The 25,127-nt window shown below is 37.0% G+C and overlaps 1 protein-coding gene across 32 annotated transcripts in view; it reads right to left on the bottom strand.

Moving 5' to 3' along the window:
• Nucleotides 1–25,127, bottom strand: part of KCNMA1 (potassium calcium-activated channel subfamily M alpha 1) — a 403,122-nt gene that overhangs the window by 133,952 nt on the left and 244,043 nt on the right. For all 32 annotated transcript variants that reach the window (XM_058029021.1, XM_058029020.1, XM_058029013.1 and 29 more), the window contains 4 exons: nt 17,964–18,039; nt 13,239–13,314; nt 11,082–11,252; nt 9,342–9,433 (listed from right to left, as the gene is read on the bottom strand). In XM_058029021.1, the coding sequence (XP_057885004.1) occupies nt 9,342–9,433; nt 11,082–11,252; nt 13,239–13,314; nt 17,964–18,039 (415 nt within the window). The remainder of the gene's footprint in view (nt 1–9,341; nt 9,434–11,081; nt 11,253–13,238; nt 13,315–17,963; nt 18,040–25,127) is intronic.

Below are 25,127 nucleotides of genomic sequence, written 5' to 3'. Positions count from 1 at the left end.
GGTACGCTACATTACACTAACATACAGGCAAGTTCTTTCTGTCTGGTGGTATTCCAGACTTTTCCTGACTATAAACCCATATAGCATCAAAAACTCACCAAGTTCCAGGGAAATTATAAACAGCATCTAAAAATAATAATTTGTATTCCTTATACTGTCTGTGCATGTTTTCCAAGACGACTGATTTTGAACTATGGGTATAATTTTCTTCAAATGTCTCCATCTATTACTAGTTAAGAAATTGAACTTTCCATCTGGATAGCTTATAGCTTTTGATAGCAGAAATAATTCCTGATTGTAGGCGAGGTTCTTTGTACAGATCCAGTGCTTTTAGCTTTAGCTGGGTCTCTTACTGAATGCTCTCCTGATACACTGCATTCCCATGGAGAAAACTTATTACCTCCCTGGCTGATTTCACTTCATGTGGGTACTTCTCTGTCGTTTTTTTTTTTTTTTTTTTTATTAGAGTCCACATTTTAAAAGTATGGCTGTGCAACCCAAAATATTGTATAGCAGAAGAAATTATCAATCAGAGTATCAAAAGATTACAAGGTAATTCATGCCCTCAGATACCTCCAGAGGGTATTTGCTACAAAAAGCTCCTGCTACAAGCAGGTGCATTTGGTACAATCCTGTTATGACGCTCCCTGAGTAGGGACTCACAGCAATCTGCTCCAGGGAAAATAAAAAAATTTGGCTGCCAAAAACTCTTGCATTTGGGTATCAGGACTAATTATTTTTGGAGTGTTAAAAGGCATCTGCACTGTGGTTTCCTTTTATACTCCGATTTGGAGCTGGACACAATCTATTCTTCTCTTCTTTGCTATTCTTATACATGTGCATGGCAATGTCCTAAACAGTGACTGCAACAAAACCTCCTGGATTTCAAAGAATATTTTCTGACAAGATACTTGCATTAATTTTTGGTTGAAAACTCCCACCAAAAAAATGCTCCTTTAACATAAGTCATATTTTTGCTTAGAAGTAAAAGAAATTGAAAACAGATTTCCTACTTGCCCATAGAGAGTTATTAGGTATATTATTTAAGAAAACTTGAAGAGTTTATATTGGAACTTATAATGTTCCAATCTGTCCTGTATATGATTTGAAGATTTATAACTTCCTCTGTTTGTTTTAGTAACCATTGTATTCACTTTTCAATTTTTTTTAAACACTCATTTTTTTCATGCACTGAGAAAGTAAAGCCAACATAGTGGATGTCTTTTGTTTTCTGCAAAAGAGTTGGTTAGTAGAAAGACACACAAGTTCATTTGGTCAAGAGAAATATCTAATTTCTGCATTAAGCTTTTCTTTCTGAAAAACCTCAGTACATTATTATTATTTCTTTTTTTTACTCTTTAAAAATAAAATCTATAAATTCCCTTGCCATACTGAAAAACATTATTTAAGAATTTAGACATTTTTATTAGTGATAGGTATTTGGGAGGACTACGATTTTTTTAAGTAGGCGTTGTCATTGGTACACATATCAGATATGAAACTGGTTTAATATACCAGTGGGAATCCATACTGTATGATTGTGAGGCTGCAAAATAAACCTTTTACAAAGAATCAAAAGCTTATCAGGAGCCATATTCTATCAACAAAGATAGGCTAATTCATCCTCTCCATATATATTTAGCATTCTCAAAATGAATTTGAGAAATATGAAAAAATATGAAAATATTTCAAATATTAAGAACTGGCACAGATGTACACAGTTGATTTGAACTGTGATTCTACATAATTGGAATTCTCTATGATAACTAATTTTTCCCACCCTAGTATTGACATAATGATCAATTTACTAAAAATCCTCCAGCTTCTTATAAGGTAAACAAAAATGGAGACAGAAAATACAAAGCTACTATGGAGACAAACTGTTTCAGTAAGGAACACAATGAAATGAGCAAAAGTTAAAACACCTAGATTTTTGGCATGAGATAATTGAGAACATACACTTAAACCATGTAAATAGCACTGTAAATGAAAACAGATCCACTCTGAATGGGATTCTTAAAAAAGGATCTTTGCATGGTTCTTCCTTCACAGGACACAATACAAAATGCAAATCTTTAGCCTGTTTATTTTGCAAAAAAATCCATTTTACTGGAATAAGTATAAAGAACCTGAAAAGACTTACTCCAACTAGTCTATTTTAATAAATCAACAATAATGAATACAAAATTCTGTTCAGTATTCAGTTGAATACTTGGTGTTCACTTGTCAAGTAACTAAAGGAAGTGGGGTGCATATTGCTCTAGATGCCTCTATAAAATTATGATATTTATATCAAATACATATGCTCAGATCTTTTCATGGTACTTCTGCTTAGCATTCTGCTCCTTCCTTCATTTACTGACCATCTAAACTCTTTATATACCAACAACAGGCTGCTCTGTTTGAAGCAGGCAGCAGCTTGTAAAGTCCAACAGGTTTTGCTCAAAGAAATGATGGATGTCAGTCAAGTTTTCTTGCTAAAAAAAAAGTCCAAAAATGTCAACAGAGACTGTATATGTGGTCTGCTTGTTTATCTATCAGTGATATGCACTCTTAAACATACCGGTTTACAGTACATTTCTAGATGGTTGTGCTTTTCATGATTTACCAAACATTACTCAGGATTCTGATAATTCAGCTCAAAACTTTGTGTGTGTTTTTGTGTCTTTCTCTTATTTCAACATAAACTGCCCTCTCAGATTAACTCTGTTAGAGTAGTAAGTGCTCTGCAGCCACAATCTGAAGTGCTTCCCTTTCTTTTTCACAGAAGACTTGAGCCCAAACATGATGGTCCTCTAATAATCTCTTACGAAGCGAACGTGTACAGTAGAAAAATCATTAAAGTGTAAGCTAATTTCTCAATCTGATTCTCCCATCAGGCTCTATAAATCTCCTAGTTTAAAGGAGACAGAGTATATTAAAGGATATAGCAAACTGACTGTCAAGCAAGTTTATAATTTTTTTCTCCTGCAACTGTCCAAAAGTGGATTTTTATTATTCTCTTTATTCCTGAAGGACTAAAAATCAAAAAAGTGTTGTAGTTACCAGGAAGTGTTGCAGAAACTAAAATATGTGTGAACATTAAAAGTGCACAAGCATATGGCCATACTGTCAGAGGAGATGTAATTGAAGTATGTGAAAACATATCTCAAGTACCTTTAATTTCTGTAAATTGGACAGGATAGCTTCAACTGTCAGCTATTTAGGAACCAGAGTGTGTTTGTGCTGCTGATGTGCTTAATTCTGACATGAAATATCTTTTCTTTCCACCAGGTTCCATGCCTTTGGATTCTCCCTTAATTCATGAATAAAGAAAAAGGGATCAGGTAATACCAGGAAGCCCCCAGAAAGCTCCATTCAGTATGTGGTGCACAGTATGTGGATCACTGGAACCCTACTGGATCCTACAGCAGATTAACACAAACAGGAAATTGTTCATGTCAGGCATTTGAAATTTCATCTGATGCAAATATTAAGCCACTTTGTGACCAATACAAGAGTGCATTTCAGCTCCTTTAATCCAGGATAAATAGCACACTTCTTTGTTTAAACTACACATTAGAGCTTTCATCCAAGTCTGTTTGCAATGGCATGCTATCCTGCATGACTCACTCTGGCCTGCTTTGTTTAAACTTTGCTCAGCTACAGCTAGATGAACTTATCTTGCATTTTTATGATCATGACCTAAGGAATTTTGCAATGTTTTTCTATAAACCAATTTAAAAGTTAATATTCTTTCTCTGATGCACACCTCCAAATCAGCCATAATAAAGTGAAAGTACAGTGATTTGTTTCTTACAGGGTCTGGATTAGTGGGGACTTCCACTACAGCTTAAAATGAATATTCATTCTTTCATTCAGTCTGAATGGCAATGTTATTTAGAGTATTTCTGCTTTTATGAAAAATACCACAACATTTAGGCACAACACATGTCTATCACCAGAAGACAAAAGTGAGCAGTTTACTATAAACAGAAGGAAAAAACTACTGAAGAGCATGCACAGGGAGCCCATACTGGAAAGCTTACAGTTAAATGCAGGGGCAATCTACACCTCCAGCATTACCATCTCACTTGCAAACAGACCTTAACTGACTGTCCCAATCCCTCCAAACCCTGGATTTCATTTTTGTAACATTTTGTGGGGCAGATACCGCACACACAAGCCATCCTGTTTTTACTTATGAATTCAACTGAAAGTAGTTTCTAATAAATACATTGTTTTCTCCCATTATTACTCATTTTCAAATCACCTTACATGTTTTTAAGTGCTCAATGAGTCAAAAAATAATTAAATCCTTTGTAAGCAATGCAGGAGGTTAGGAAAGGATCTTCATACTTTTGAGCATTTCATCCATGAACCGAGCCAGTGCATTTCTTTCCACAAAAATAATCCCAAAATGTCACGAGCAATTTTCTGCAACAGAACCTGATTGAAAGCAAGAAGTCTCTAAAACTTGCTGAACAATTCATCACTTCTGCCATCTCACATTACACAGCCTGGAATGCCATATACTTTACAGTTTGTAGAATATGGTAGATCAGCAGATGTATAAACCAGATTCAGTCTTTCTTGGGTCAAAATTTGAACAGCATCTACTGCTATTTGGTGCCAAACCCAAGAGGGTTTTTCAAAGTTTACTCAGAGAAAAGGAACTTTTAAAACTTCAACTTGAAACATAAAGAAGCGCTGTTATTGTAGGAGTGGAATGTGGTATGAGACCTCAAATATACATTTTAAAGTCAAAATATTCTTATATGTCACTTCCCACATTTCCCTTCTTACTTTCAAAAGAATGGATATAGTTGAATATGCACACAAAATTGAAAAAATGAAGTTTCGCCTATTTCTTCTATCTGTCAGTCTATTTAACACTCATCAGATTTTCTTTATCACTAAGTGAAATTTCATTTAAAAAAGTGGGATTAGAAGAATGGCTAGCAGATGGGAAATAGAGACACCCTTGGGATCATAATGTAATCCATGTCACATTCTCTTATTACATTCTCATCCCACTGAAAAAATAATATCTTACATATTGCATCAAATTATTTAATATAAGAATTTAATGTCACTTTCTTTGGAGCTATGCCTCTCATTACTGCAGCAAATGGACCTTTTCTTTGGTTAAGTCTAAACTTTTCTTTTTTCTAATTTGTAATGAAATTCAAATGTCTAATGAGTTCAATATGACCTGTCAACTTGAATTATCTGTTTTTCTTTCTGTTTACCATATCTATCTGTCTACAGTTTTTATTTTCCTCTGTGAAGTTTAGTTATTGAATCCCATGTTTCCTTCTGGAAGGAATTTCTAACAGATGATTATTCCTGTTGATATGTTGATGATTTGGTAATTTATGGCTTGTAAATTTAAGAAATCTGTAGAAATCTCTGGGAAACAGAGCAGACCATGAGAGAAGAGAAACAGGAGGTTCTAATACCTTTTACAGTAAAGGACTGTGATTCCATGAAAACGCATTTTTAATCTTACACATTAACTACAACAATGCCTCTGGATAACTTACTTTTACATCTTTTAAATCTGTAATGAAGTCTAGCATGAACCCGTACAATGGTGGCAAAGCAAGCAGTTTGTACAAGCACATGCAGGGCCCGGAATGGGCCAGGCTGGAAGGGAGCGCAGCGGCTGCTCCGGCCCGACCTCCCTGCTCAGCCGGCTCCGGGCTCGCTCTGCCACACCCGCCCAGGCAAAGCTGCCTTCTGCCCCCACAAAGACTCTGCATCGCATTTGATAGCAGGATTGCATAAAAAAGACAAAATAATTTAGTCCATGGAATTAGAAGTCATCAATTCAATGTAAAGTCTGAAAAAATCAGGAAGTTATCCAGGCTGAGTTCATCAGTTTACAAATGTTCTTTCCATATGCTTTCTAAAGCTTTGTGCATGCTGATTTATAATAAATTAATATCTTCAACTGGAAAATATTTCACAGAGTTAAAATCCAGTCTGATTGAATGCACACACAAATACAGAAATAGAACAAGAACAATCTTGATTGAAAAGTAAATTAGTAAATACAGAATAAATTTTATATAGATATATTGGTATAGGTATTTTGGTATAAATGCAACAGTAAGCACTGCTGTTCATTTAACAGCTGAAGGTAAAACTTCAATGAAAGACTATGAAGACATTCCTGTTTCTTAGAAGTCTCTTTACAATAATATTATAAAGCAGAAATTATAACTCAATTTAAAATCTAAAAAATTCCATTTGGACTTTCACAGCTAAATGAACCTATTATCTAGTAAGTTTAACCAGTGTTAACAGTCTACAAACTACTTTTATTTCTAAAGTTTCTATGTATGGGTCTCATCTAAAACAAAAATAAGGTTCTTTATTATGCAAAATGAATCCTGTATAGTTTATGATCCTCTGGGGACTTCATTGGCTGAAAAGCAAAATGAAATGTAAGCTCAAATTTGATGTTTGTTATTTCTCTTCTTTAGTTAGTGAAGTTTGCATCAATAATTTTTATGCCTACGTTCTAGCTCCTTTATAGTTACAATTCCATGGCAAGGCTCTCCATAGTATTAAAGTCACTTGGTGTAAAACTCAAAACAACATACATAATCATACACTGGTTTTAATTTCTGACCTAAATGTTTAATAATCATGTTATTACACACTGAGTTTAGGAGGCAGCATGTTGTGCTGTTTCCTGGCACGGCTGCTAGCTGGGGTTAAACCATGACAATATATAAACAAATGTATAGTTGTAACAAAGCACGACAATGTATAAACACATATAGAGATGTAACAAAGCAGAGTCCATGTACTGGGATCATAATGTATTTTGTACAGAGTTAAAAAGTACACACATTTTCTGTTTCAAGGGCTGAAACTGTATCTTTCACCAAAATTCAGCTGTTTTCATACTGGAAATGTATTTAATCTGGAAACTTTCTGACATTAGAAAAAGAACAACTGTAGTTTCTCATTATTTTTGCTGCCAGAATCTATGCTTGGTTGCTCAACTAAAGACCTTATACTGCTAATTACTACCACATGCCCGTATCCCAAGCAAAGGAAAACTTATTGGTTCTGACAATCCATTCTCTCAACACTGAATTCCAAATGAAAACTTCAATTTTGGCCAAACATAACATTTCATCAATCTTGTTCTACTGACTGCAAAAGCAACATCAAACAAGGGGTCCTAATGGCTTTTTACTGTGCAGTTCTCAAGCTTAGATTCTCTGATGAAAGACCCACATGAGCAAAGGACATCTTTAAACTACTTAGTAATTAATAATTGAACCAGAAAACAATGCAAAAAGTAAATTGAACAGTTTTTATGCTGATGACAGAGATGAGTTTCAAGCAATAAATTATACGAGCAGTAGAGATCAGCAGAGAAAGCACTGACAGAGTGAGATAAAAACAAACAGACAGTGCATACAAAGAAAGACCAAAAAAAAAAAGTGAAAAAATAAAATTAAGCACGCCCCAAAGCTAGCAGAAGCCTGTAATCTGAAGCTGAGCTTTTCAGGATGTGGGGTTCTGACTGAAGATCAGGTCCAAATTTAGAGACATCTGAGCAATGCTGGGTACTAGTGACAATGTAGAAGGGGACGAACAAACCCTGTGTGCAAAACAGGTTTTTAACCATATTGCCCTCTGCTATAACTCTTTTAGAGCTCTGAAAACAGAGATACGTTCTGAGTTTGAAAAACTTCTTTTGAGAAAACAAGTATGAATATAAATATGAAACTGTTCTGGCCTCTGTGATAAATAAATATTTTGGGAAATTAACAATACTACTCATTCCCAGAAATAAATCAAGGCATTTAGTTTGTCTACATAAGTGATGAAAGTTTCCAACATCAGTGTTCACAGTTTACCTAAGACATTTGAGGGTATCTCAATAAATGCACATATTGAAGTTTCCTATCTAATTGCTTGAGTATTATTGAACAAAAAATAGTATAGTTACATTTACTTTTAAAACTTTGATTTATCTAAACAGTGATACAAAAAAGTGCTCTAGAATTAGCTCTCTGGGACATTTACAGTCTTTGTGCTATACAGAGAGGAGCAACAAACTCATAATCCACTTCAACAATATGTTGCATGGGTGATGATTTGAAAGGAACAAAGTAAAAAATATCTTCCTTAAAGTAGGAAGGACAATTCATTAAATAAATTTCTTGCAGTACTTTATCATATGAAAAGGACTCTCTGTATGACTAGGCTTTTGGGGCAAATATACTCTACCAGTGGATGTCACAATGGTATGTAATGAAATGAAGGATGGCAACAATAAAGGTGATATTGTGCTGTATCTCTCTATATGGCCAAGGACAGCTAGCTCAGTAAAGGCTTTATCTCAGCATGTCCCGGAGCTGGGAATGCCAGAAAGAGCTAGCTTTAACTTGGTCAAAAATCAAGCAGGCTTTCAATAGAAATGTAATGAGGTAATGTGGTCCAATAAAATTTAACCTTTGCCACCAGGTAAAAATAGTAGGTTTGGGTTTTTTACCATACTGTTTTGATATTAAGGTTACTGCCTGCTCTTCTTCAGATATGCTTAATGTGATACAGGGAAGAGAATTGCTTTAAAATCCCTGGTCACAGATTCTAAACTGAGAGTTTGCAATACCCATGGAAGGTCAGAAAAAGTTGTATGAGATCTGAATCTGCTGGTTGAACATGGAGAAACAAGGCTCTTAGACTTCTTACATAGTCAGTGCAACCAAACAAACTGGTAAATATTATCTCCTATTTTGCATCCAGTAAAACAAAGTTTTCTTAAGAACTGAGTTGTCTGAAGATCATGCCAATTATCATGGTCACTTAGTTAAGAGACAAACCTCACGATATTCTGATGCCCAAAATGGTGGAGTGACAATTCACCCTTGCTGCAGAAGTGAACTGCATGTGTAACAGCAGGACTTTTTACAAGGTGTGTCAGTGTACTCTGAGTGGAATCCAGGCTCTCTTGAAGAAGGGACAAAATGTTGTGACTTGTACCATAGCACAGCCCAGGTCTCTAATTACAGTGTGATAACTCTCCAGTGGTAACATCTGATGTCAAAGAACACAGCCTTGCAAGCTGTGAGTCAGCTGTTACCACCTTCAGGGGCTCTTTAGAGTCCCACAGCCACACCTGGTCTTTTTGGACTTACTTTCTGCCTCGGGTTGAGTTAAAAGTTCCGCCGTATTTCTTCCGATTAAGGATGAGAGCAGCAATTTCTGGCACGTAGCGAGCAAACATTGCCTACATGCATGAAACAAAAACACAAAAAAAAAAAAAAGAAAATGGCATGCAGAGAGTGTTCTACTGCAGCAGAGGCAGCAGAGCCTCTTGGGATACTTACTTTCTTCCACTAACCGCACTATAGGAACCACCATATTTCTTGCGGTTTCCTATTAACTCTATGATTTCAGGGACGTAGCTGGCAAACATGGCCTAAGAAGAAGATAGGAGACAGAAGAAAAGACTAAAAAGAGAGGCCAAAGAAAGGGGGATGATGAATATTTTCAGAAGATATATATTTTTAAGATCTGAAAATGCAAAAGAAGTAGATCTATGCAGTTGTTTAAAAATAAAATTAAAAAAAAATGAAAAATTTCTTATCAAACAAAACAAGAAGGCTCAATGTAAAAGTTGATATTGGAGAAGGTACACACCTTATAAATAAAGAAAATGGTCAAAAGAGGAAAAATGGACATGTAAAACAAAACAAGAACAAAATTACTTCAAACTTGTATCTAGTCACAAAAACCAGTTTTGTCTATTTGTTCCTGAAGAGGGGAGGGGGAAAAAACGTATCCAAGCCCCACTGTAAAAAAAACCAAAGCCAAGTATTATCATTACTGTCACATTTCTGTTTTAAAATACAGACTTTTCCCCCCATTCTAAGAATTTAAAAGAAGAAAAAAAAAAGATTAAATCAGGGGTCATGTCCCCATCAAGAAACAAAAAAATCACCCCCCCGCCCCCCAAAAAAACTTTTCCAAAAGTTCTGGGGTTTAGAAGGATTGGAATAACATGTGATAGAAAAAAGGTTTTGAGGAGAAAATAAAAATTATTCTGCCATGTTTTGTCCAACAAACAGCTTCCTTGTGGCTGGATACTTCGAAGAGCTACTGCCATTTGACATGATCTTAGTCTTCACATGTCAATAAACAGAGATGAGAATGCATATATGTAATGCTCATACATATCTGCGTGTGTCCAATATATGGCATTCATAACCTTGGTTATATACACAGCACCTCTGTGAGATGTATGTATATGTGAAACCAATGGACGAGGGTAAGGTAACAATATACAAATGTGTGCATGGGCACAACAGACATTACAAGTCACCCACATAGCATTCACCTTGTGCAGGGTAAATACTAAAATAAACTTGGCTAGTTTAGAGAACATTGCAACAGGTGTAATAATATTACTAGCACTGACAAGTAATGGAAAAGTCGTCAAGACAGACAGTAACTTGGGTGCTACTCACATACAGGACAAAGAACATGAGATATTGGTGTTATAAAAAGATAAGCTCACAATTAACGTGATAAATTGTGAGCTAAAATTGTACTACATGACATGAAAGGATGTTTGAAACTAAAGGGAGTGTGGTTTGCCATCATCTGGATCAGGCAAGCTGCTCTTTAAGGCAGTCCAAAGCCACAGTGTTTGTTGGAATTCTGGGAAGGAACACAGAAGGGTGGGTAGGACCTCTGAAACCGCAAAGTGCCTTTAAATATCAATAGCAACCTCCAGAAATGCTCTACAGCCAGTCACTAAGAAGTAGAGGACTACAAATAACATTATATGTTGAAATATTAAGGCACTTCATGTATTCACATGCATTAATCATTTAAATGGATTTGAAAAATTCTAATTCCGGACTAATTCTGGACTAATTTGATAAGCTCTACCAAAATATTTATCTACAGGAAAAAATGCATATTAAACATATTTTAATGTTTTATAATTAATTTTTGTTTAATAATCCAGATATTATTGTTCCCTTAATTACAACATTGAGATATAGAGGATCAAGTTTTAAGGTAACTGGAGTACTAAGAAGAACATAAAGAAGAATTTTTACCAATCCCCCAAGGATGAAGAAGACCATGAAAAGGCGACCAAGGGTTGTTTTTGCATAAACATCTCCATAGCCAACGGTGGACATTGTAACCATCAGCAAATAAACACATTCCCAGTATGTTAGCGGTTGATTATTTTGGAAATTTTCCCATGGATCCCCTGAGTTCTCCACCTACAATGTACAAGAAAACATATAATGAATTATATTAATTATAACTGACTCTAATTAACCTCAAATTAACTCTACCCATATATGCATGTGCCTTTGTGTGTATATAGATATATATTTGGCATATAATACAAACTCTGAATGCTTTCCTGTGATTTATTTTCATCAAATACAGAACCTGACCCTGTGCCAAATAGAGCACTGCAGTTCTTGTGCCAGTATACACAGCCTTGCTACTCAGATCATTTATGGGAAGTATCTTTTCCAGGCACCACTAAATAATGTAACTTACTCATGTAGTTTGGTAAGTTCAGAATATTTTCAGAGTAAATCTTAATTTTTATGCAATTACACTCCTCAATGTTTTGTTTTAAAAGATTATGTTTCCATTGAAGGCATTACTGGCACCTTTAGTGGAATGCTACTACTTTTTCAAAAAGCCGGTCACCATAAAGATAAAATTATAGATTTGTCAGTGGGAAAGGAGTGTGCCATCTAAAATTTGCTCCATAGTAAGAAGTTGAAGTTTGAGTATTCCTACAGTGGAATAGAAAAGCTTTTGTTGAAAGCGAAGGAAAAATCCTAGAAAACAGCATTCCTTTGCTCTAGATGTAGTTTTTAAGGGGTGTTGTGCTGTTTGGTAAAAACTAGGAAAAAAAGATATTGTTTTTAGATCAAAACGCTACATTTGCTCAGACGAGTGTAAAAATACGACTCTACGTGAATGAGAAATAGACCATAAATTAAAACACTCAAAACCTCTGTGCATCTTCACAAGGGCGAACATGAGACGACTGACGCCGCAAGAAGAGGAGGAGCTGGAACGCGCTCCTGCCCGGCGGGACGCAGCTTTGGTGCGCCGCCAGCAGGGGGAGCCGCTCCGGCCGAGCGCGGCTGGCGCGGGCGTTCCCGGGCGGACAGCGCCCCCTGCTGCCCGCCCGCGCCGCTGCCGCCGCCGGGGGGCACGGCCGGAGTGAGCCCCAGCCCCAGCCCCGGCCCCGGCCCCGGCCCCTCCCGCCTCCTCGGGGACACGGGCGGGGCTCAGCGCGGGCAGCTGGCCTGCCCTTATCGCGGGGAGCTGGCATGCCCGTATTGCGGGGAGCTGGCATGCCCGTATTGCGGGGAGCTGGCACGGCTCCTTATTGCGGGGAGCTGGAACGGCTCCTTATCGCGGGGAGCTGGCACGGCTCCTTATCGCGGGGAGCTGGCACGGCTCCTTATCGCGGGGAGCTGGCACGGCTCCTTATTGCGGGGAGCTGGCATGGCTCCTTATCGCGGGGAGCTGGCACGGCTCCTTATCGCGGGGAGCTGGCACGGCTCCTTATCGCGGGGAGCTGGCACGGCTCCTTATCGCGGGGAGCTGGCACGGCTCCTTATTGCGGGGAGCTGGCATGCCCGTATTGCGGGGAGCTGGCATGCCCCTATTGCGGGGAGCTGGCATGCCCGTATTGCGGGGAGCTGGCATGCCCCTATTGCGGGGAGCTGGCACGGCTCCTTATTGCGGGGAGCTGGCACGGCTCCTTATTGCGGGGAGCTGGCACGGCTCCTTATCGCGGGGAGCTGGCATGCCCGTATTGCGGGGAGCTGGCATGCCCGTATTGCGGGGAGCTGGCACGGCTCCTTATCGCGGGGAGCTGGCATGGCTCCTTATCGTGGGGAGCTGGAGTTCCTCCTCATTGCGGGGAGCTGGCATGGCTCCTTATTGCGGGGAGCTGGCATGGCTCCTTATTGCGGGGAGCTGGCATGGCTCCTTATTGCGGGGAGCTGGCACGGCTCCTTATCGCGGGGAGCTGGCACGGCTCCTTATCGCGGGGAGCTGGCACGGCTCCTTATTGCGGGGAGCTGGCATGGCTCCTTATCGCGGGGAGCTGGAGTTCCTCCTTATTGCACTCTACCGACGGGTACGGCACTACCCAGAGCAGCACTAAAGCAGCTCGGAGCCCGCGGTCCGGCAGAAAAAGTTAACCAAGTGTTTGCAAATGCACTCACCAAATGTATGAACCCAGCTGCTGTCAGCCACGTGCTGATAAATATAGAGCACAGATTCACTAGCTTGATGGAATTACTGGAAATAAACAAAGCAAATAGGAGCTTAGACTAGAATTTGTCACATATTTTTTAGAGGTACCTGTATACAACTGCAAACTTTAGACTCAAGAACCTGATGATTATTTCCCAAAAGGAAGATTCCCTAAAAAACTTATTCAAAAGTTTATGTATAATACGTGTTATTTTTCCTTTGGAGAGTTCATATTTTCATCATTTAGATAGCTTGAAAAGAAAGTCCCAATGAATGGGAGCAGAAAGCCAAACAGAAACCTTAGCTACATCAGTAGTCAAAAACAAACTACTAGAAATAAATAATGCTTTTTCACAGATAATCTGGTTGCCTCTCAGTTGCACTCACCTCTTCATTTTTCACTGCTATACACTCCGAATTATTCACATGTAAATACATAAAAAATACATGAGAAAACTGATTCTTAAATTAAAGAACTAAGGTATTTCACAATTCCTGTGTAAAGTCCTAAGTATTTTCATATTATTCTGCTTGTTCCTATGGAACTCTTTAGGGAAAATTCACATGAAAGTAGAGTATTTCATATTTCACACTCACAGTTTTCTCTAAAAAAAGAAAAAAGTGTAATTTAAACCCACCAAAAACATATGCAAATGCTTTTTAGTCACACTGAGTAGTATTTTCCCTATTCTAACCAGAAGGGATTTTGAAACAAGGACCTCGCGCAGTTTTGCAGGAAAACACCATACTCTAAAATCTTCTGGAGGAAATACAAATAAAACCTGTTCTCTCTCTTACAAAAATCACTGTCCTAAGAAGGATATTCAACAGTAACATCAGGAACTGCTGTCCATGTATGACTATGTTTAAACAATCTTACCTATTCTTGCTTTTGTAAATATTTATAAGAAGGTAATACCTCAGAAAAGACCCCACAATTATCCTTAAAGCAATACATTAAAAACTATAAAAATTGAAAAAAAAAATTGCTATCATTGTTAGCAGTAGTATATTTGTGGTAGAATTAATGGTTCTGTTTATAACCACTTTAAGGACAATAAAAATGCATCCTTTTCTGAACAAAATAACCAGTACAATTAGCTGGTACAGGTCCTTAAAAGATATTTTAAAAGTTACAGTTAGTAGACACATGGGAGTACAAGAAATAGAATATGACTGGTTAATATGACAGACGAAAAGAATACTGTATTCAAAAATAAAATAGCATATCATCAGTCTTGTCATTAGTGTTCACCAACATCAACATACTCCCTATTTCTCTCTTTCTTAAACCATGGTTGATTAAGCTCCCTATTTTCTTAGTGGTAACATTCATTTATAGCACAGGACCCTAACCAATGAGTTCCCAGATTAAACAAAATCATAGGAGTGATGCTGATGCAAAGCTCCATTATCAAAGGCTGACTATCATCCTTCATCTGAGCTTAGAACACAAGATGTTCCTGATAAAAAATTATGTGTCTGTTGGTCTCTTCATATCACTGTAACACCCATTAATAGTAACTATTTACATGACTTGTTTGGTACATTTTATTTTTGAAGATTTATTAAACACTGTGCCTTGTCTGTCCTCTATGAAATACTCCCTGTGTTTCTGCCAGAGTCTAAATATAGATGAAGGATTAGTCATAAACATTTTCTCCCTCTTTAAGCTCTTTCCAACATCTGTGCAAAATCCCTTACTGTGAGCCCTGCTTAAGCCCCTGCAGATTTTTTTGAAAAATATTAGAAAAGAATACAGTTTTCAACTGAAAACTGTAGAATTCAATTCCATAAAACATGGGAACAAAAAATCTGGAGTGAAATACATTTAATTTCAAATTAGGGAAACTAACGGGTCCTTGGCAGAGTAGAGTCTCTTAAAGCGCCACTGTAAAATTTTGCTTTGTCTGACAGGATCTTTTCAAATACACTCAGCTTTTTTTTCAGATATTCTAATAATCACCTAACACTTTACTAGTCTCCTTGCAGTCCCTGGTTTTGCATTGTGCACCTTCTTTCACTGGATCCAGCTTTTGGAACGGCCTTTCTGCTCACTGTGTAAATAATACACATTCCTTTAATCCTCATATCTCAGTCAATAATTCCAGGAGTAATTTTCATTTAGAGGTTACAGTAATTTTTTTTCTTACTGGAGAAAAGAGAAAAGGAGGAGAAAATTTCCCTGCAATTGTACTAAATATTAAAACCGTAATATTGCCCAGTATACCCTATCAATTATTTCATCTTCGCATTTTTTATTTGTTATTAGTGCCAAATGCACTGAAATGCCTAGGTCAAATTAGTTCCATACATTTTCATATAAATACATATCACCTCAAACAGAGAAGTCTTCTCTTTTGCTGAATTTTTAAATAATAAAAAGTACTTTTTTCTCCCTACTTTATTTTCAGAGCTAGTAATGATATACTGAATTTTCTATCCCAATTCAACAATTCAAAGTCTTTATGTTCACAAAATTCATAAAATGTCAAAAAAGTCACTAAAACCTTAGAAGTGGACTGCAAAAAATGCTAAAATATCTTAATTCTAGAAGATTTTTTTGCCATCCCTGAGCAAAATAATGTTGCATTGGCAGGCCAAAAGCATGTAACACTCTATAAGTCTTTAAAGTAATAATAAAGGTCTAAGGCCACAGTATGCAATTGAAATCGATTGAATTTAGGGAAGTAAATTTTATTTAACTAATACTAGATTTGTTTAAACTACTAGTTTAACTGCTCTAACTTGTACAAATTTTTTAAAGATTGTCCATCAATCACAAGGGCTCAGCACACTTTATTTTTTTAGGAAGCAAAATAATTCAGAACCAGAAGCTCTCAATTTAAGAGTATTGTGGTACTGTATATAGAAAATGTGTGCAGCATGTGAACCACAGTTACGATGGTACCTTCAGAATACACTGAAAATTTCTCATTAAAGGTAGCAGTAATAAATGAATTTTCTAGGTTGCTGCTTTCTAAAAGCTAAACTCATAAAAATCATTAAAAGAAACCTCAAGCACTTACACAATCAAATTTATGTCAGTTGTAACTAGAAACTCTTCTAAAACAAATTGCATTCTGTTAATTTGTTTTAATTTGACACATCCATTAAAAAAAAAATAAATGTTTTGTGAACATTATTCAGGTCATTTCAGGTTAATAAGTATGGCAACAAAGAGAGCAGACATGACTTTCTGTTGCATTACCAGGAACAGGGAGAGACAAAAAACTGTTTTGAGGCAGTGACAATTTTTCAGTTAAATAAATGATGTTAGTATGAACTGCTAAAAATTAATTACCTGACTAAACTGAAACACTCATATAAGAAAGTTTTACTTTACAGGCTTTCACTAATCAACATTTGAGGTTTATAGATATTTTGGAAGTTGTATAAATAATCACAGAGATAATGACATCTAATATAAGAGTAAATTCTGCCCCAGAGAAAGGCTATTTCAGTGAACAGGTCAATCTTAAATAAAACAGCTCCGAGTACCTTGAAAGTGATAATGCACATTTATGGATCTGGAATTTCACCAAATCCCCCAATACTGAAGGGGCTATTAGCTTTTATCCAAAATCTCTGAGTTTATGGGGCTTCTCTAATGACTGCCATTTCTTATGGCAGAGTTGTTCTGCATGTTAAATCTTATTCTCCATTCCCATACTGAGAATTCTGAGCTATGGGACCTCACCTTACCTTCTTTGATGTCTTTGTTTGACCAGAATTGGCTTCCTTCCAGTAACTAAAGACAGATAGTGTGAGAATTTTACAGCACAGAGAATAGTTTCAAGGTTGGTTTAGGGTTGAAGAAACAGCTGTTTACTGTGAACCTCTACAAATTTCAGTACCTATTTTCCTATTGCTACAAATTATCACAGAAAGGAATGGATTTACCTGCATATAAAGCCCTCACAGATCTATAGCAACCGCTGCAGAGAGGGGAAGTTTTCAAAATGGAATTGATTTTACAGTAATTATTGGAAGCTGTGGTCAATACTTCCCCTGCAGCCTTTTAGAGAATGATGAAAAACAATGTGTCTTCAACTGCAAGGCATGGGAAGCTTTCTCCTCATTTCCTTCAAAATGATCTTTTGTCCAAAACTGTGCTTTTCCTGCACAACATTGATGTATTAATAGGCCAAAGAACCAGTAAGCCAGAAGGTTAATTGAAAAAATTTAATTATTATATGGAAGAAATACTAAGGACAATGAACACAATATAAAGATAGCTCAATGTAAATTTAATGATTTTTGATGTGAAAAAAGATGCTCAGTTCAAAAAAACTGGAAGAGCCACAATGAGAATTTCTCAAAATACTTTTTAACTGTATACTTTTGAATGAATTTTGATTTCAGGTTTTTCAAGACAGCAGAGCACAGACTGATTATATGAAAAGAAGCAATGTTTAATCAGTACACAGCGATGTAAATCATTCTGCTTTTAATTTATCAACACATAACCTTGCTCAGTATTTCAAACATAACAATGCATCAATTAAAATGATGACATAGCAAAAGATGCTGTCACTGACAAATCATTCATCAGCAGAAAAAGGCTTAAAGAATAGATAACAAGTGCAGGGGTTTTTCCAGAAAAGAAAATCATATGTTACTAGGGCCCCAAATCAAAGCTATTTACATTCTGTCACCAATTAACTAAATCAGCATCCAAGAAAAAGTCTTACCTTGTTTTAAGTATATTCAGAAACTGCAAGATTTCTGAAAACTGTATCAGTCTAAGGGCTCTTAAAAATCTTAAACCTGCAGTAAAAGAAAACAAAGTTATAGTAAAGAATAATTCAAGTTGTAACAGCATATCACAATGACAGTGATCAATTAAATCAAAACAGGTAACATACAAAATGTCAAATACCTTTAAAATGCTCTTCCATATTTAATTGTTCAAGGATCCTTAACAGGTATTTTTCAATTTTTTTTAAGTTTATTTCCCTAATAACAGGTTTATCCTACCAGAAAGTGTTAATTTTTGTAGGAAGTAATGGAAGGAGACACACAGGCTGAAAGCTGAGGGGGAAAAACCTCACTGAGGTTTCTGTTGGCAGCTGCAGTGCACATGTCCTTCTCTTTCAGGCTGTCAAAGACACAGGCAGGTCTGATTTTGCTTAGTGAAAAATAACAGATCATGGGCAAGAGATCTGATAACCTGGATAAAGTAGACTGTATATGCCTGATTAAATTTGGTAAATCTTAATGACGTAACATCTTTTATAGTAATAATGCTCCCTATCTCCACTCTCGTTCCAAAAACCTCATGCAGGAAAACAGAGAAATCACACTTTTTCTCTTGAAAATGGCAAATTTACTACAATTCTTTCCATCAGTCTATAACTACAGGAATACATTATACCACTATTTTTAAAAAAGCATTTTTACAAATAAATAGCCTTTTTTTGCTGAAATCAGATTGCGTGCATAGCAATTCCCAGACAACTAAAAAGTCAGTAAGACAAAGAGTGTGTGTGCAAGAGAAACTAATCGAGAAGATTAAGGGCTTAAATTATTAAAATAGTCTTATGCTGATAGTAAATGATTTGGCTGCAGATCTTTGGCATATGAATGAAAGTACACTCTGTACTGTACATATGCAGAGCTTAGAAAATTAAAGTAAAGCATGAAGGATAATTTCTATTAGAGAGTACAGCCAGGAGTTACATAAAAGTTGTGTAATGTGATATTGCAACTGTAACAAGAAGGTCCAGAGCAGCTTCTTCTCATAGATTCTCTTTATTGACATCTGTTTTACCCAACTCCAGTGCAGGAATCCACTTTTTATTTCTAGAAACTTAAGGAAATACTGATCCTGGCAAACATATAAACCTGGTCACAGCTTTCATCACTTCACTGGAATAAGAGGTTCCCCTCAAGCAGAAAGGTGCATGTGGCGAGATGTGTTTATATCAAGAAGTTTTTCCTGCAGTATTATTGGACAGTTGTTAAATAAAATATTTGCTCTTATATTTTGCCTTATTAAAACTCCTAAGTAGTGTTAAAGTACATTCCTGTCTATTATATGGATATAAAGTTTCTTTTTAATTACTGACTGTGGGTAACTCTGAAAATTAATCACAGCTTGCTAAATGGATTCAGGGACCTAAATGAAAAGCAATAAAATGAAGCTTAATAATGCTAAATGTCAGATCCATTTGCAATTAGAGAATGATAACTTTGGATCACATTGCTGAAACTGTGAGAGACGCATCCCTCTGCTCCACTTCCAGGAGTTCCCACAGTTGTTACTCCAATCCAAAGGATGTGGTTAGACAGGGAAGGGGAGGATCCTTACTAGCAACCATAAACCTTCCAGCTCTTTTTCATCCAGCTGCTTTCCTCACTCTGCTCCCTATAAACTTTTATGAAACATGGCTGGAGTGAAAAACACCCTGCCTCTGAAATGTTTATCACTGCATCTGAAGCTAATGGTAAGATCATTGCTATGTTTCACAAAGAAACCTGAGAAACATCTAAGCTAGCAATAAAAGCTCTATCTCCAAATCCTTGTAAGGCTTAAGTTATATTTTAATAGTTGAGTCATCATATGATAGATGAAAAATACTATGGATTCAATGTGTTTTTTGTGGAATAAGAAAATCATTATAGGTGAAGTCCTGCATTTGCTGCAGCCCACACAATTATTAAAAATTTCCTTCAAGAACAGAATTAGGAAAAGCAAGAACAAATCACTAGAGTGTTTGCTTGGACATTTAAACTACAAAATATGGCTGGCTTTCAATTATAAAAGCCAAAGCAATTATTACATGGCAAATTAATTCTTTCCAGTATACTGAAATTTCCTTGGCATGAACAGATTTCCTATTATATTCCTACATGTATTTCATTTTATGTGATTTTCACAGAATCATACAATAGTTTGGATAGGGACGAATTTTCAAGGTCATTTTGCCCAACCAACCCTGCAATGAGCACCTAGATCAGGTTTTGCAAAGCCCTGTCTGGGGCTTTGAATTGACCTTGAATTTTTCCAGGGTTGGGGCATCTATCACCTCTCTGGGCAACCTGTTCCACTGTTTCACCATGCTCATGGTAAAAAAAATTCCTTATCTGTATTCTAAACAGCCCTCTGTTATATTGAAACCATTACCCTTTCTTCTATTGCAGCAGGTTCTGCTAAAAAGTCTGCTCCCTTCAGGCACTGAAAGGCCACAATAAGCTCTCCCCAAATCCCTCTTTCCTCCAGGCTGAACAACTCCAACTCTCAGCCCTTCCTCACAGAGAGGTCTTGCATCCCCTTTTTTGTGCTGAGTGCCCCAGAGCTGGACACAGAGCTGCAGGTGGGGATCCCAAGAATGGAGAAGAGGATAGAATTTTCCCCCTTGCCCTGCTGCCCATGCTGCTTTGGATGCAGCCCAGCACACAATTGGCTTTCTGGGCTGCAAACTCCCATTGCTGGCTCATGTCCAGCTCCTCATCTCTAGGTACCCCCAGCCCTCTGCAGGGGCTGCCTCCAACCCTTTCCTCACCCAGCCTGTGCTGGCACTGGGGGCGGCCCAAACGCAGGTGCAGGACCCTGTACTTGGCTTTGCTGAGCCTGAGGAAATTCCCACAGACACACTTCTCACACTTGGCCTGGTCCTGGATGGCATCCCGTCCCCTCAGGCACCCCAAGTGCACCACTCAGCTTGGTGCTTCCTGCACACCTGCTGAGGGGGCACTCACACCCACTGAGACCATGCCACCTCTTTCAGGGCTACCCCCTTACCGAGAACAGAAACAGTCGATATTTGTTTGTGTGTCAAAAATAGAAAGCAAAATTCACTCATAGGAGCCGCAACAAAAATTTCCCCTTCCCCAAAGCTGTTTCAGCTACACATACAAATGCATACAGCTCTCTTTCCTAAGCAAAGTTTGTGTTTTGTACAATTGGAGAAGAATTTCTTTTCTTATGAAATACCTACAAAACTGTTTTACATTTAAATGATTTCACCAAGAGTTGAGATATGGTAAGTTTCTTATGAATTACAGTGAATTCCATTCTAATTTTGCACATTCCATAACCCTGTCTGCTAAAGTTAATTGTAAACTGCAAAACAGAATGCTCAGGAAATGCTTCCTACTTTCTCTCCATCATGTAACTTAACTTTTTCTTGGCAAGGAGTTATACATTTAAATTTTCTCATGGGATCTGATCAGAATAGGATTTAATCTGCTATATGACAAATTATACAAAAAAGTAAGTACCAAAATATTTAATTCACCCCAAATATCTCTCTAATAAAAGCAAAAATACACAGATAAAATAAAAGAAGGACCTCTTGAGTTTCTCAGTCTTCTGCTTCTAAATTGATGACTAAAATATGCTTAGGATTTGGAGTTCATTTCAGCTGCAATATCCAGAACAAAGATAAGATATTCATAGATATCAAGACCAGAAAAAACTTCTATGATTATAAACAATATGAACAGACAAAAACCAATATGAGACAAAGTTTTTTAGTCAATAGCTTTTGCCTCTAGTACAATAATTTGAGTTGTAGGTATAATGATCCAAATAAACCTTCAATGAACACTTCAACTCTTCCACAGGATTATTTTTACTGCAAAAATATTTGTTTAGCTACTGTGTTGCCTGTGCAGCAAACAGACTGTTTTCAAATTACACTGAAAATATAAAATATGTGAAAATATATGAAATATAAAATATTTCATATCATGGTATTCCACCTAAAATCTGTAAAAAATGGTCACTAGGAGAAGCTGCATATTGCCAAAAACCCCTGAAATCAGTTTTAAAGAAATCAATTATCTGTTCAATAGGAAGAATATGCCGTGCTGAACTACCAGACTACATCTAGAATATAGCAGGAGTACTTTTTTTCTGACCCTTTACTAAGGACCCAGCAAAATGGATGGATTCTTTAGAACAGAGTAGTGATCCTGACACGGCCAACAGACTATGTGCCAGTAGCAACACAATTACAGTAGAAAATTATTTTATCTATAAAGCTTACAGCAAGGAGTATTATTTACAGCTTTTTTGACTTTAAAAGCAATAGGGTATTTTCCTGTCTGTCAGACAGTTTTGCGCTCTCTCTGCTGAACTGATGCTTTCCACTGGACTAATATGCAGAAGCAACCAGGATTAGCTATAGGTTGCAAACCCCAATCCACCCCCCTCCCCCCCACCAAAAAAAAAAGGAAATTTCCCATTTTAAATCTTTAAAGGGAAAAGCAAGGAAATCATGACAACTATATGATTTAAATGAGATTCTCATAAATAGAAAGAGATATTTCTTCGTTCGACATGAGAGGTCACTCGACAAGAACAACACCAAGCATTACACTGTTTCTCACCAATGAAATATGTAATCCCCATCTTACTGCCTTAGGCTGCTTATTTTTTTTTCTAAGAGACAACAGTATGTCCAAAATATTGGTGTAAGGTTTCAATACATAGAGATTCTGTTTGCCACTTTTATTCCTGACAAACCATTCACCCATTCATCAGAACAACATCTTCATCAAAGCTATCAATGGCTACTTCCACCCTAGATTTCATTAAGATCACACAGTTTACTGAAGTCAGAAAAAAACCCAGAATCCATATTTAGGAACCTTTTTTGAGACACAGAATGGAGGGATAATTTTTAGGATGCAAAATAATCCCATTTTGAACATCTTCATAGAATACAGCAGAATTTTCTGAGATCTTACTCCCTGTAGATAGACTTGAAAATGAAAGCTCAAACTGAAAAAAAAAAAGAAGAAATAGAATGGGAGGAAAAGAATCTGTCATTCCTTGAAACCAACCCAGACAAAATATTTTTATACATTTCCCCACCTCTGTTATGCAACAGTACAAGAGGAGGGAATAGCCTGCAGTATGAAAAAAATCAATGCTCTATGACCAGGATAGTAAAACTACAATCAAGTTTAGAATAAATCTTTCTGTTGTACATTCCTTCAACTTGATATTACACCTTTTAAATGACAGCAGCTTCAAACAAAATTTCTTGATCACACCAACACTGCAGAATATTACATTCCATCCTTCAATAAAGACTGGATTATTTGATTCTAGGTGAACAATGAACCCCTTTGCTGGGGAGAGAGAAGTATATTGCATAAGTTTGAGAAAAAATTCTTCCTATAAAGCAACTGAAATACTGCAGCTTTTTCTTTTTAAGTTGAGATATAAAACAGAATATCTTTTTTAGAAGATACAGTAATATTAGCACCAGAGACAGCATAACAGTTCTGAAGAAAAAGTTCAGAGTTGGACCTTACCCCAGTATGAGCCGACCCTATAACAAGACACCAAGGAGTTTCGCAAAGTGCGCTGCTCTTCCTTTTCGGGGATATTATGTCCAGGTTTGACACGATATCCATTTTTGAACAATTCTCCATGAGATTTTTTACGCCTTCTAGTACTTTTGTACGTTTCTGTACGCGTGCCCCCAGAAGGGTTGTGGTAGACTAAAATCTTGCTGGGAATCATGACTGTATCTTCAGCTCCAGAAGCACTGCAGCGAAGTACTGTGATGCAGTCCTCAGTCACAGCACTCACTAACAGCAAAGATGGTCACAGATTTATACCCTTTCTTTTGCTAATTCAGTGTCAACACGGAGAGACAGCTCAGAGTCCTTTCTTTAACAGAACTTCTCTTTGGGAGCAGATTTGTTTAACTGGACACAAGATAGAGTTCCCCTTTACCGGTTGTTATCAAAAGATAATGCAGTATAATCTAGTTCATTTCCGTTAGCTTGAAACAAACGGAGTGAATTCAAATACAAAACTCGGCTTGACAAAACAGGCTATCACAAACTGGATAGGCAAAACAAATCACAGAAGCAAGCAGGCAGCGCAGATGCTCCTCTGATCCGAGATGTATTAGAGTTTAAAAGCCATCTTCTATCCGGATATTACCACATAAGCTTCTTTCAGATACATCAAAGAACCACACCCATTGATTCAAAACCCACAAACATGATGCTGTTCACTTGGAATGAACAAGTACTCCAGCAAAGAATATAGCTCTTATAATATATGTACATAAAGGGAATTATTTACTGTGTATTAGTTTCTTTGGCAAGCTCACATGCATGTTTTCCAGTTAAAGTTGGTATGCAGAAGGCAGAGGTAACATAATCAGTCAACTCTTACAGGATTTATCTCAGATGAAATTAAAAAACCTCCAACAAATAAACACAACAACCCTTCCTCCAATCCCAGTTAATGACAACTATCTTACTGAAGGAAAAAGAATTCAAAGTAATTTAGCCATCAAGCATGAGCGCGAAGAATAGAGTCCACAGCTCTCTCAAGCTGACTTGCTCTATGAATATTCACAAAACTGGAGTTTTGTTCAGTCAACTACCACTCTACAAATCAAAAGTAATCATCCTCTTCCATTTCATATGATAGATTTTCTTCATGATTTTTCCTGCTTTGAGCATAATACACAAACTTCATTGTGTAAAGCTATCTTCATTTTGAGGAATATGCTTATTGTTTCTTTTTTCTTTTCCTTTTTTTCCCCTTGTTTTTGGCCTCAGAAGACCCACAAATATAGCAATGCCATCTGGAGTACAATGCAAAGCAGACACAAAAATAGGCTGCACCATGTGCTTATATGAAATACACAGGATTTCAAAGCATTTTGGAAATGTTATTAAGGGGTGGACTGCCAAATATAAAGGGGATTGTAGTACACAGAAATTTCAAATTATAAGGAACATGCAGATAGTGAAGCAAACTACTTCAGTGAGTCCTTTACATTGTAACCCTTAACACTAAGTTCTTACAAACAACCTGGTTATGTTCCCACTGGTCACAACAGTCAGGTTCCACTGAGTCTATAGGGATGGGGTTT

Source organism: Melospiza georgiana, chromosome 8, assembly GCF_028018845.1.
Source record: "Melospiza georgiana isolate bMelGeo1 chromosome 8, bMelGeo1.pri, whole genome shotgun sequence".
Classification (NCBI taxonomy): domain Eukaryota; kingdom Metazoa; phylum Chordata; class Aves; order Passeriformes; family Passerellidae; genus Melospiza; species Melospiza georgiana.
Note: the sequence above shows the minus strand (reverse complement) of the source record. Positions and strands in the feature narration are given on the sequence as shown.